The 14,716-nt window shown below is 38.3% G+C and overlaps 1 protein-coding gene across 3 annotated transcripts; it reads right to left on the minus strand.

Annotated features, from left to right (window-relative positions):
* Positions 1-1,713: 1,713 nt before the first annotated feature.
* Positions 1,714-14,092, minus strand: LOC140984445 (ATP-dependent helicase BRM-like). 3 transcript variants are annotated; one of them, XM_073451874.1, is made up of 14 exons: positions 13,286-14,092; positions 10,587-11,861; positions 9,134-10,480; positions 8,065-8,177; positions 7,823-7,910; positions 7,607-7,693; positions 7,305-7,397; positions 7,143-7,226; positions 6,851-7,054; positions 5,876-6,118; positions 4,256-5,806; positions 3,649-4,170; positions 3,231-3,482; positions 1,714-2,647 (listed from the first exon to the last, which is right to left on the minus strand). In XM_073451874.1, exons 1-14 carry the CDS (start codon positions 13,409-13,411, stop codon positions 2,003-2,005), a joined length of 6,630 nt encoding a protein of 2,209 aa, XP_073307975.1. In that variant the 5' UTR covers positions 13,412-14,092; the 3' UTR covers positions 1,714-2,002. The 3 variants fall into 3 exon arrangements, with proteins under 3 accessions (XP_073307975.1, XP_073307986.1, XP_073307969.1); XM_073451885.1 differs by having other exon boundaries at positions 9,134-10,459; positions 10,587-11,870; XM_073451868.1 differs by having other exon boundaries at positions 10,587-11,870.
* Positions 14,093-14,716: the final 624 nt, after the last annotated feature.

Raw genomic sequence — 14,716 nt, forward strand, 5'->3', positions numbered from 1 at the left:
GGAATTATATAGACATGAAGCTATCTGATCTGTCTGCAAAATATAAATTTCATCTTCAAATCGCATGTTTTGTAGAAGAATCATAATTATAAAGAGCTTCTGATACAAGTAACAACATAAAATTATGAACCACATGTATAAAGCTAAAATTCCAGCAAAAGGAAAAAAGGAAAACATGTTCTTCTTAAGTCAGGAAAAAATCCAAATTAATGTACTGTTACAAAAGATAAATCCATATATACAGTGATATAGTCAAGGGGACACGTTGATGCGACCGTCTCCCTCAAATTTTTAATTTTATTGACTAAGGACCTAAAAATAATTATATTTTTTTAATTTTCTCCCTAATATTTGCTCTTGTCCTCCCAAAATTTTTTGTCCGTAACTTCCATTTTCTCACTCCGTTCCTGCATAATATAATAATGATTTATAACTTCAACTTTTTTTTATAACTTGAGTCAAAGAAAAATTGATGAAAGGTCCCTGTTTCGGTTTTTTATTTCAGATAATTGGAATTGAAGTATACGTCCTCATTCGGCTTGTTCACAGTTTCTTGATGAAGGAACACATGCACAACATATTCCGAATACAGCCTAAGATGAAGTCGAGAACTCGCCAGTATACTTTATCTGTGACACTTCATTGATAGCTTGTCATTTATGGATCTGCCTTAAACATTTTTTGGGGAAATCATGGTTTCAAATGGCCGATATCGAGTTTAATTCATTCCATCTATGCACTTTTGGATTTACAATTTCTATGTTATGGATGCATGCCTATATGACGGAACCTAGCAGATAGTATATTTCATTTCTACTTCTTCTTTAAATCAACTCTTGTGATATGTCACTGATATCTGAGGATGTACTGCACCAACATGTTTATTTTTCATATTACTGTCTTAAATATGTCAAACCCGACGACAAGCGTCTGAACGAGTAGGAATAACCAAGCAATGGAGAGTTAAGTGAATAAGGAGAGTGGATTCATAACCACGAGCTGCCCTGTGTAACCATCCATTCATTTGGTTTCTGTACATGATACTCTAGACTCTGCTAGAGATGATTGAGAAAGAACTTGGAAAAAGTTTGATATTATTTAGTGGTTTGGATCCGGTGTTGTGCACAAGATGTAGTTTTCACATGATCCAACGGTTAGAGGATCCAAACTCATTATTTAGTTGGGATGGATGCATGAGTATATTTATGTCCTGTCGATTGCCACAATACTTTCATCATTAATACGCATCTGTACAAATGTTTCGTCAAAGCATGAATATTTTGACAGGCAGCACTGCTTTTTGATTCATGGTATGCTATACATTGCTTTAATGTTTCAAGTGCCATTCTTTTTTTTTTAGGAACAAGGTGCAGTAGAAACATTGGTCTTCTGTTGTTTGGCATTCTCGATCGTTTACTTACGAGGGTCAAGCGGCCATATGTACTTGACAAAAGGCGAGTTACATGCAATTCATCCGATGAATCTATCAAGCATTTATTTTTGGGATGCCATTTTAGCTCCACAATTTGGTAACAAATTTGGAACCACAGAACCATAACAACTCTCGGAAGTACTGCTAGAAAGTGCTCAAGAAAGAATTTTCCGGCCCTTCTCGTATCACAAAAATATGAATTGTGGCGTCATCGGCTACTGTGTGGGTTGCGAGGAACGGTTAACGAACGGAAAATGAAATGTGGTGCGTATTTAACCATATTCATGAAAATCAGCACTGATGTAATATGTAACCGAGCATAGATAGAAACTTCATATTTGCACGAAGAACTCCTCTAAATTGGACGAGTACTGAGATAACAAATTCATCAATGCCAAGTGTGGCATATTATACAGGTATCACATCCATCATTCATTGTATATGTATATGGCAGCTCGATTACATAACAAACATTTCATTAACTATTTTTCCATTGTTCAAAAGACAACAATTGCAATAATCGCATAATGCAATTCTCAGTCATAAAAGGCTCAGGCGCCTCTTCCGACATCATAAATGGCTTGGGCGCCTCTTTCCAGCATCGGTTCTCATTCTCTTTACAGGATTCGCCCATCCAACAGCACTACCACCACTATTCCCTTGTTGAGGAGAAAGGGCAGCTCGACTTTGTTGTGCACCAATTTGCTGCATCAATCCCATATCTTTGGTGCCAGAAAATGAGCTTGGACTTTTAATATTAAGGCCAAGGCCAATAGGTGACAGAGGACCTGCTGACCTATTCCCTGCCTTCACTGCTGATTTTTCCCTGTCTTTCCTCTTCTTTTTGCAGATAACGAAGTCCCCAGGATGAGTAAACGGGTGTGCATTATCCTGTTGGCTAAGCTCGCGGCTACTGCTACTTCCAAGCCGAAGCTCTTTTTGTGTCATATAACTTCTGGTCTTGGTGTCCTCCAGAGTATGGATGGCTGCTCGAGTCTGTGGCTTCTGAAAATGACCATTGTCAGAATCCACATCCTTCACTAATTTCTGGCGCTTGGTCTGACTAGCAAGCATCTGTCTTGAAGCACTGGCTGGTGTCGAAATTGGACCAGAAAAAGACATGGAATTTCTGGCTTCTCGAAAATCAGTGTCTGGAAATGCTATCTTCAAGATGTCAAAGAAGAGATCGTGTACTTTCTTCGCTTCCGACCTCACCTATTGCATTGGATCATCAGTTTATTTAGTTCAAACAAAATAATACAGAAAACAAGTTAGTTTGTAGTCATTCATCCATTCTGTCAATAATATAGACAGGTTGAGTTGCACTCGATAGGTTCAATTGCTCTAGAGAGATGAAAAGTTCCCAAAAATTCCTCGGAGGATGCTTGTATCCACCCAGTCACATGGTTGAATGAGTTAAACTCGGTGGAACTACAAAGACCAAAGAAACAAGACTCTGGTAAGTGAAAAGGTTCTCAATTTGGACTCTTATGTTTGAAAAATTCATTAGACCAAAGTAATATCCTCAAGGTTAAAAGCAAATCCAATGTCCACTTGCTCCTGTGAGATGTTGTCTTTTAAATTCTTTGAGGGGGGAGAAAATTCTACTTATCAAATATCATAACAGTATATGTGTCTTTATACATGATGTGACAACGATCATTCAAAACTCACACGATTGAGGACCAGAGAACCAGACCACCGACAAAAGGCGAGGCTTGGACTAGAACAAGGAGTAGATAACAAAAAAAGAAAAGGAAGCAACAAAAGTTTGCCTGCTGATAGAATTAATTACTACCTCATAAGAGAATCCATAATACTGCAAACCACACTTCAACACAAGTTGCACATCAGATACAAGCTCCATGACACCACTGTACTCAGATTTGTCTACACGAAGGTCGATCCTTCTAAAGTCCAAAAGGTTATTCCCTGCCCCACCCACAGGATTGGAGTTCTCAATTCTTTTCCAAAGTTCAGTTAGCAAGGGTATTATTTGATGACCTTCTTTATCTATTCTTCTCTGGAGCTTACTAATGACATTCTTGCACTGCAAAACAGAAATATCAGAAAACATTACTTGAACACACAAAAGAAAAGAGATGGAAAAATGACAAAAGCATTCCCTGTGGAGGAACAAAAAGAGAGCTGCAAGAAAACGTGTCAGATATCTTCCCAACTCAACTCAAGTATAGCATAATGAAGATTAGGTTTACCTTTCTCTGGATGACCTCAGACATTTTATAGCCACTACCAGTAGGCCTTTTCAATTTATTGTCCCATTTTTCCCTTGGTTGCTCCTGAGTATAATCTGGAGTAGATACATAATTAACCGCACCAGATTTCATAGAACCATGCAATTTAGCTTTAGATGTTTTCCTCGAGGGTAAACTACTCCTGTTCTTCATGGATAAATCATTTTTGTCAGTTTTCAATGAGCTAGGTTCTCCAACATTATGTGCACGTTCATCCCTTTCCTGGAATGCATTTCTACCTTCCACCTGAAATTGCAATTGAGAACGATTCTCATGGCGAAGGGATGACTTCTTAATATATTTCTCTCCTAATCTATCTGCAGGCCTTGGACGATACCGAATACTTCGTTTTCGTTTAATTTTGGGCTGCAAGACCTGTTCATCTTCACCTTCATCACGATCTTGAATCCAGCTACCAGATTGCTGGTGGTCAATATGAGAATCACCAGATGCAGCAATTTCCCCTTCTTCTAATTCATCTACCTGGTAGAAATAAAAGCACATCAGAAAACTCAACAGATTCAAGAATATAGCATTACGAGACCAGTAAGAATGTTATTCGACATACCGACTTCTTCGAACGGGAGTTGGACCTGTCATCTAAAGCAGAAAGTGATCCAAATTTCTGAGAAGACGCGGAAGAAGAAACCATCCTTAATAACCTTTGACTGTGTGAAGAAGATCCAGATGAACCTGCTTCATCAAGTGCATGGTTGTTTCTGATGCTTTCCAAAGCTCTTTGGGATTGGTATCCATCAGCAGAAACGGGACTTTCTTCTTCTGACTGCACGTTATTAAGTCGTGGAGCCCCAGTAGATTCATCATCTTCAAAATCCCCAGTTTCTCCTACTCCTTGTACAGAATATCGATTCCTATCCTCCGAACTAGCTTCAGAAAATTCTTCTTCTTCGTCATCCAATTCAGTGTAAATAGGAACTTTCCTCTTGGGACGCCCCCTCTTTCTCTCGGTCTCATGAACGATGTCACTGGATTCTAAACCCACACCTCCTCCATAGAAGACATTCTTTGATGACTTCTTGGATAAATTAGAAATTGTGGTATTTACTTCTTTAGTGCTTGCTCGAAGCCATTTTGGAACTTGATCATACCGAGTCATATCTTCTGTCCAGTCAAGTTCCTCATCCATTTGATCAAAGAGCTCTACTTCCGCATCACTTCTGGCAATCATCCGATTAACTTCATGAAGAGAAGGAACATCGTGTACAGTTTCTTGGTATCTCTCTTCATCATGCAACAAGGTTTCTAAGGTCAGGCGTCTCTCTTCATGTGTTGTCCTTTGGTCAAAACGACCAGCATTTATAACTTCATCAGCCATGTCAATCTTATATTGTTGGATGTTATTCCGAATGAGGCTCTCAATAGAACCCATATAACGATCCTTCCCAGCAAGGTCGTCATCCGAATCAACTGCACCTTCACTCCTGATCTCATCTTCTTTCTGATGGCTTGGTATTTTGTCTACCACAGCTTCCATATAAATGACTTTTACCTCCCTAGTCTGCCCAATTCGGTGTGCTCGAGCGACAGCCTGTTCCTCATTTTTTGGGTTTGGATCAGGATCATATATGATGACGGTGTCAGCAGATTGAAGATTCAAACCTCGTCCAGCAGCACGAATGCTGAGTAAGAATATAAAACAATCAGTATCAGGACTATTGAAGTCCATAATAGCACTCTCACGATCTTCCAAACTAGTTGTCCCGTCGATTCGTCTGAAAACAAGCCTTCTCCATTGCAAATATTCCTCCACTATGTCGAGCAGTTTGGTCATGGTGCTAAATAGCAATACCCTATGGCCAGTTCGATGAAGCTTAATTAACACTCTATCCAGAACCCACAATTTTCCGCATGATCTCACAAGAAAATCCTTTGAAATATCACTAAAATATGGATAGTTGAGTAAAGGGTGATTGCATGATTTCCTTAGCTCCATGCATCTGTTATTTAAGGTCTTGTAAACTTTTGGCTGATAAATTGGATTCTTCTGAACTTTGAGCTTTTCATCTTCTGGGTCAACTCTTAGAGTACCTGTGGATTTGATCCAGTCATATATGACACTCTGAATGGAAGACATTCTGCATTTCAGGACAATGGAAACCTGCATTTTTCAAATTACAATCAGTAAAAACCGATGTCCCAAAATACTGATATAACTAAAAGGGAATACCTTGGGAGGCAGTGATCCTTCCACATCTTCAACACGACGCCTAAGCATAAATGGCTCTAAAATTTGATGAAGTCTATGGATAACTATCACCTTCTTCTCAGTCTCAAGCCAGTCATCCTCAGCATTGTGTGTGGGACCTTCTTTTTGAAATGGTTGTGAAAACCAATCGTGAAAAGCTTTCCTATTATCAAATACTTCTGGGAGCAATAGGTTTAAAAGGGACCATAGTTCTTTAAGATCATTCTGCATACAGAGAGAAGAGTAAAAAATACATGGAACTTCTATCTAAAAAAACAAATATGAGGAAGGAAAATTAGAACCCCAAATATATTTATTCTCATTCCAAGGGATGGAATCCACATCACTTTCGTGAGGTGTTAGCAAGGTTCATGTATTGGTTTGTGTGCTTGACAGCCTCAATACTGGAATATATTTAAGATAATTGAGGTTGGCTATATTGGCATTCTTAGTGCAAAGAAAACACTTTGTCCAGTAACTTGAAGTTCTCAGTAATTATGAAGATCAATGGATTTTAAAACTTCAGAAACCCCTCCATCTCAGAATGATGACTGGTAGGTCTATAAGCATCGAAGTGGAGATTGAGAAGATATAGCAACAGTAATTAAATTTTGACTTTTGACAAAAGAGACAAGAAATCATTGTCAGACTCAGTTGAGTGCCTCAACTAAATCTAGGAGCATTTGGAGAACATTAAAATTATACAGCCCCTTCAGTACTGTATTGGACTGGGCATTCTAAATATGTATAGCACCAAGATCGGAAGCAATCATTGGTGCAGTGTCATTCCACGATCAACAAATGTAAGGAAGAAGAACGACATGCTCTAATCTTCTGAAAGTCATCCAAACACATGTTTAAAATTCTGTGAGGTTTTTCATTCTAAGTTATACTAAATTCAAAGACTACTTCATTCTTTCCCACAAACAGGGAAACTCACTAAAAGAGGAAGTAAACCTGCAATGGTGTTCCAGTCAGAAGCAAGCGCCTTTGGCATCGATATCTATCAAGATCACGAGCTAGAACTGACTCTCTGTCCTTCATTCGTTGTGCTTCATCAATTATAATATACTTCCAATCAACTTTTGAAAGTTTTGACCGATCATACATAATGAACTCATAAGTTGTCACAAGGACATTAAACTTCATCGCTAAGACTTCCTACATAGCAGATAAAAGTATGGAAGTCGGTTAAACAGAAAGCATCCTATCAAGCTAATTTAAAAGGAACATACAATATTTGCCTTACTTGAGAAAACAATTTTGCCCTTTGATCTTTTCCACCAACATAAAATATGCAGGAGACAGTTGGAAGCCAAATGTGGAATTCACTCTGGAATTATAACTAAATTAGGCATGTTATGGAAAACTACTCGTAAGCATTTAAATGGAACATCAAAAGTAGTACAACCTTCCAGTTCACCAGAACAGCATTAGGAACAATGATAAGATGTGGACCATAGTTTCCTTTAAACTCCATTAAATATGCAATCAAGGACATGACCTGTATAAGTAAAAATACAAATGAATCTCTAATCATCACCCATAAGCTTCCCAATCAATTGGATGGCTGCTTACTAACTAATGGGGGAAAGACAGAACATACAAGAGCTCCAACAATCGGGCAAGAAATTATGTGCAAAACAAATGTCACCTTCTCTTGAAGGCACTAGCACCAAATCTTCTAAACCAACAAATACTAAAGTAATTCACCTGAACGGTCTTCCCAAGACCCATCTCGTCGGCCAAGATTCCATTTAATTTGTTGTTGTACAAAGATAACATCCACTGCAAACCAACCTGCATATTTGAGTTTGAGAAGAAAAAACAGATCACTTCCCAATATTGATCTAAAAGTGAACAGTCAACTGCAATACTGAGCAGCCAAATGTCATCAATGAATTGTATGAAATAGAAAGGGTAACTAACAAGCTGATAGTCACGTAATGTTCCGGCACGTAACATCGAAGGCTGCCTAGTGACCCTTTCACTAACAGCATGTGCGAGATTGTAATACCTGGTAGAAAACAATAGCTTAATAGGCATTAAAACGAAGAATAACTACTGTATGATTAATGTTATCTTAGCCTAATTTTTGAACCACTGTGGGATTAGATTAGATGAAACAATACATTGTATTGTGCATATCAGAAAGCTAACAAAAGCCTTACTTGTTAACGGATGTATTTTCTTTTGGTGCATTCATCTCAGTGAATCGATTCCTTATCATCACTTCTTCTCTAGCACAGGCAGCAGCAGCTCTTACTTCTTCTTCCGAGAGACCCTTCAGTCCAGAAATGGTACAAATGACAATATAGAAGTATCACAATTTCAAATAAGTTGCAAAAGTTAACCATTCATAAATCAATAAATTCGTCAGAATAAAAAATAGACCCTAAGAGAGTTATTTTAAAAAGGGAAAAGGCTAGATAATTAGACAATCCATGCAGGCATACGACACCTCATATTTCTCCTACTGAAATCCAAAATTAAATTAACCTTTATACAAGAAAAATCAATGCAACTTGCAAGTTGCATGATTTGAATGAAAAACTCTGTTGACAAGCCAATTTTCTTCACGCGTGACAGATTTTAAGAACACCAGACCAACATACCTGGACCAAACACTCAAAGTCGTCATTATTTCAAAGCATCTTTGATATTTGACAAGAAACACGATATCCAAAAATGGAAAGGGGACCGGATAGAAGAATTTTATCCTCTCAAATCCACACCTTTAGTAATGAAAAAACGCCAAAATATGCACATCAAATATAAGAACAGACCAAACTGCAGCATCAGCTTTTAAACAAAATAGTACGAAAATAAGAATCTTTCTTGTTGAAATCCAAGAGCTGAAGAAGGTCGTTTAAATTCGATTCTTTTAAAATTCAGATGTAAGCATCGGGTGTTTTCAGAATTCAACTCACTTCTTATAGGTACTACCGGTAAGAGCATCAAATTATCAAGCAGAAATCATTGTTGTCTCCTTAGTTCAACAAAGACAATTTGACAAGAGATTCGTATACTTGAACAACATGATACCTAGGCCGAAAGCATTACCAAAGATTCAATACATCCTTCAGAAACAAAGGTTTGTTAGTGTGCTCTGAGTGCTATTGGCCATGTGTGTGAGGCATGCGTACATGCAAGTGTGCGTGTGTGTGTCTGAGATTGAGATTGAAATAAAGATTGAGATAGAGATAGAGATAGAGATAGAGACAGAGATAGAGATATTGCCTGTGCACGTGCTGCGGCGACGGCAGAACTGCCTGCCTCCTCAACCTCCTGAAGATTTTTAGCTGCTGTTATTTTACTTCCTAATTTGTGAAGATATTCTTCAGTTTGAGTCAGGAATGACGACAGAACAGCATATCTTTCTGCAGCCTCACCGTTGATGTTAGTTTGTTGTTCCAACAACATCTCCCTATATCTTTCCACGTCATTATTTTTCAGTGCTTCCATCCTTTTATCACGGCCATCATCTTTCCTCTTAGAAAACTCCCTTAGCATTTTTTCATGATACTTGTGAACTCCCCTATTGCGAGCAATTCGAGCGTCGCGGATGATCCAGTGTGCCTCAAGAAGCTTCTTGCGCCACTGAAATATGGATTTCAGTTGCTTTTCTCTAACTGCCTTCTGACTAGCCTGAGATTGCCTGTTTAGCTCTAGCCGTTGACGCTCGCATAGTCGAACAAATTTCCGATATGGTCTATCAGGCATTGCCATTATCTCTATTTGTTGTTGCTCAATCTCATCCCTCAACCGTGCCTGAAGATCTACAAGCTGAAGTTTTTTTGATTCAATTTGTAGCCGTATAACAAGATCAGGTTTAAACTTCTTCCTCTCCAAGTTTACAGATAGTAATTTTTCAATCTTTCCTATTTTTTCTGCCCTTCTCCTTTTACAAATCTCTCCACCTTCCTCGGAGAAAAGATCTTTAATATCATAAGCTAGAACGAGATTATTATTATTGTTCATCATAGATGACCCAAGTGTGTCATGTTTCCTAGTAAACACTGGGAAATCAAACAAAGGGCCATGGTACTTTCTAGCTGAACCAGTATCCTTGGGTTGAGTTGCATTGCTTGCTTGAATAGGTTTCTTAACTTGAATTGTTTCTGAAACAACTGGCTTCGAAGCAACTGCTTTATCCCTATCTACAGTAACATCACTCCTAATAGGAGGTGTCTGTGTTCCAAGATCAGTCCCATGTTCCAACTTCCCTGAAAACCCTTCATCTTGATGTTCTTCTTTCCCACGAGGAACCACAGATCTTGATACCTTTGTTTCAGGTGTAGTGTTTTGCGTATTAGCAGCCGAAGAAGTTGCCTTGACATCTCTCAGAACTTCCTCCTTCACTTTACCTGCTCCAGCAGCCAAAGCCACAACCTGAGGCACTTTTTCAGTTGACTCCATAGATTTTACATGCTCATCTACACACTCTCCAGTTGACCTATCCTTGCTAGCAGTCCCAGGAGGGGGCAATACCTGCTGTATCTTTAAATCAAGTGGTGGAGGGGAAATAGCTTGGAGCAATTCACGTGGCAGAGTTGAATCTCCTTTCTGCAGGGCAAAGGAAAAAGCCTGTGGAATGTTAGGTCATGTTAAAAAATTTCAAAACAATTATATGAGAAAAGAAAATTATAAATATTGCAAAATTCTACAGTGTGTAGGATCAAACTCCCCTAACCTTCAGACGCCTAAATGCAAGTATTTGTGCTTTAAGTACGTGCAGTTGCTGCTTTGTAAATCCAACATGTGATTGTCGCATCTGGGGAAATGGTCCACCAGCAGGTGTTGACAAATTTCCCACCTCCCCATCACTAGATGGAGTTACAGATTTTCGGGGAGATTGATTAGCTTTTCTGGCATACTGGGCCTGAGAAGCTTCTGAAATGGATGAAGCTTTCGCAAGCATTAAACTTTCAACACCTTGGCTTGAATTCCCGGGTGATTGCATGGGATGAAATAGGGGCATTCCACTTCCAACAATATTTGGTTGTCTAGGAGTAAGTTGGTTATCTTTAACATGTGCAGAGAACTGCTGCAGTGATAGGTTGCTAGAATTGTCAACCAGAGCAGCACTAGAAGTCACACCCATACTACTAGACAAAACCTGCCTAACTTTTGAAGATCCAGACTGCCCAGATACATCGCTCGAGGAATTAGCATGGGGTGAACTTTCGCTTGCAACTTGCATTGAAGTACTGTTAGGTTTTGGAAAAGATGCAGATTGAATACTGATATTGCTGTCATTTGCTTTTTGCTGAGCAACCATTCTGGATTGCATAAGGGGAATTAGTTGAGCGATCACATTTGCATTTGCAGGATTAGACAGGTCAATATTGTGCTCGAGCGCCAAAGACTGCAAGGCTTGCATTTGTGCAGCCATGGGGTTGTTAGTCATTTTCATGAAATTTTGCTGGGTATGTGGCCCCAGCATTGATGCTGATGACATTGTTTGACCAAGACGTGCAGGATAACTAGATCTTGGTTCGCTTGATATGGACCGCTGATTATGATCTGCTGGTTTCTCACCGTCAACGACCTGCTCAGATGATTTTTTGGAGGTGGATGCCGGAGACAGATTCCCAACTTGGATCATATTTTTCATCCGCATATCTTCATCTTTGACAAGAGGACCAGATATCCCTGGTTTCATCTGCTGCTGGGATTGCATCCCTAAGGTTGATTTCGGTTGTGCAGCCTGAAAGGCATGTTGCAAGTAAGTATGTTGGAAAGGATTCAACATCTGTTGTTCAGCACCTTGAATCCTATTGTGACCCTGGTCTTGAATATTAGGAGGGGCGTGCTGTTGGCCCGGATCAATTAACTTCCTGGATTGCTGAGGTAATTGCATGGATCCAGATGCCAAAACATTTGCTCCAGCAAGGGCCCCATTAATATTGCCAGCTTGGTAGGCTAAAAGGGCAGTATTCCCTTCGGTTCTCCTCAGAAATTGTTGCTGCAATGACTGAAAATTACATTCAGAAAGGACAAGGGAGTGATTACAATACACTTAATTTCAGTAAGAAGTCTAAACCATATATTGCTTGTAATCGCAGCCAAATCATTTAACAGGAAATAGTTTGATAAAAAGAGAAGCTACCATTCAAGCAGTAAAAAACAAACACGTATTCAATCAGAAAAAATAAAACTGCGAAGAGCTAAGAAGGCACCACATTGGATCCATTCACTTTTTCAACTGGTACCGATGAATTAATTAATGCATCTCCGCATCCATCTAACCACAACTGGCGTTTCTTCTACATCCTCCACATGAAATGTCAGTTCTAAAACGCATAGCAATTTATCGCACATATAGATACAAAAAAAAGTATATGATGGGAAAATGCAATGCATAAACTTGCACTTTAGGGTTAAGACACTTGATAAAAAATGAATTACGTATCATTTGGGTCAAAAGTTTGTGAGGCAAATCAATTATACTATATGGAGAAACTTAAATCTTAGAATAAAAGGTCTTCAACTCCGCAAACTCTAGAATTCCAATATTCCAACATGCAGAACTTTGAGCAATTAGTTTGTCGGTCCACTAACAGGAAAAACCAATGTTACAGACAGAGTACACGGAGTGGGATACTAGTATATTACAACAGTATTCTAGCAGACAGTTGCAGAAGGGATTAAAACTTCAAATTTTGAAGGGTAGTTTTAATAATACTTATTCAGATGAGTTCATGTGAAACTAAATGGTAGGAGGGGAATAATAAGTGATGTCAAGTTGATTGGATCCAATGTAGCTAACATGCCTTTTATCTCTACCCTTCTCCCACTTCCAAGGGGCTAAACTTTGTTTTCAAGGGACATTAGTTAGCGACTCAGAAGAAATGAAGTTTAATGGAAAAATATAATCCACAAAGAACAGCTATATGTGATAATTCAGAACTTTGGCCAAACCAAATGCATGACAAGAAATAACAAAAATGGTGAGAGCAGAAAAAAACATAGAGCATGCAGCAACAAATACTTTTGTAATTCAGAAACACATCAAATAGCAAATACATTCTAAGATGAAATGACAGAGAAAAACAACCACCCTGAATTTGTCCTACGAACAATTATTGCAATGATTATGATCCATAAATTTTTCACCTTTTTTCAATAATTAATTTCACTCAAAAAATCAAATCACATACATCTGTCAACCTTGTGCCATAAATCATCTGTGAGAGGAACTGCGACGCATTTTTTATCAATTACCCAGATAATTGCTGATGCACGCAATTTGAACAAAAAGGAAGAACAAAAATAACGACGACGATGATGATTATGAAAATGGGGGCAAAAAAAAAACAAAAACAAAAACAAAAATCCAAACAACTTAATTCTCAAACGCCAAGAAAAAAGTCACTTTCGAATTCCCACCTGTCTTTGTTGCTGCTGGTGATCAAATGCGGCAGATGAAGACGAGGATGGCGAAGCAGAGGCTGAAGGGGCAGTGCTCCGTCCATGTCCGCCGCCGCCTTGCTGGGGCCCACCGCCAGATTGCATGAAATATATTAAAACAACCCCAACCACCCCAAAAATTAAAATGAACAAAAAAACAAACACACAATTGAAGCTATGGTAGAGTCAAGAGTCGTCTTGGCTGCAAGAAATTCAGACCCCGCCTGTGATCAACATTAACTACTTTTACGAAATGAAAACCCTCAACAGTAGAAGCAGGTCACTGATTGAAATCACGTAGTCCCACAAGACAATGTAACCTTCAAGAAAACCCCAAAAAAACCAGCGCTTCGCCAAGCTCCAGATTTCAGTCCACTCTGGATTCCCCCTCAAGAATTCACACAAACAGACATCCGTAACATCCCATAAAATCCCAATTATTACCCCAAGAGTACAGTTAAAACGCCGTCATTTTCACAAACTCTGACCCGTTTAAAATCCACAGACCCCATGCCCCACGCATAAATATAAAGGCATACGTGAGCAATTATAAAATAGAATGGGTTGCACGAATTTTTATAGCGAAGAAAGAGGGATTCTTGGCTCAAAATGGTGGGACCTAGGTACAGATCGATCTGATGGCCGGCGATTCACCCGAACCTGTCGGAAGATTGCACTCTCTCTCACTCAGTGTAGGTGCTTGTCTCTGTGCTAAGAATTTTTCACGCGATTTGCAATATCTGGGGCCGAGGGTTTATGCCTACAGCAGCGTAGTTAATTTTTTTGGTTATTTTAATCAACTTTTGTTTGTGCTAACCAGGGTTAAGGACCGCGTAACCTATCAACCCGACCCGTATCGTATCCATTTTTATTTAATTGAAATTATAATTATGTTGTGATGTTATTTTATATACAAAATTAACATATTTAAGTTTCTGAATTTTATTAATTTTTTTGTGTATGATGGTATGACACATTTACATAAATGCCAACTCTAACCTATTTTCTAAATAAATTTTTATTTAAATACATACGCAAAAATTGACTTTAGAATAAAGAGAATAAAATCGAATCTTGTTTTTCTAATTAGGAAAAAAAAAAACAACAACAACAACGGTAGTTTGTGGAAACATTACCAAATTTCGATAAATTGTGTTTTTATGACTACAAACATTAGAAATTAGAATACGTTTCTTGGAGAAAAATTAAGTCACAAAATCTTTTTAGATCTCAAAACATAATATTATTTTAAAATACATACATACATACATACATACATATATATATATATATATATATATATATATAACACACAAACACTCTCCGTCTCACGACTTATTCGACTCAATCCATGAAAAATTATTATTTTTTATGTTAAATATATTATTTTTATTTCAGGTGTTGATCAGA

This window comes from Primulina huaijiensis, chromosome 1, assembly GCF_012295235.1.
Source record: "Primulina huaijiensis isolate GDHJ02 chromosome 1, ASM1229523v2, whole genome shotgun sequence".
In the NCBI taxonomy this organism is placed as follows: domain Eukaryota; kingdom Viridiplantae; phylum Streptophyta; class Magnoliopsida; order Lamiales; family Gesneriaceae; genus Primulina; species Primulina huaijiensis.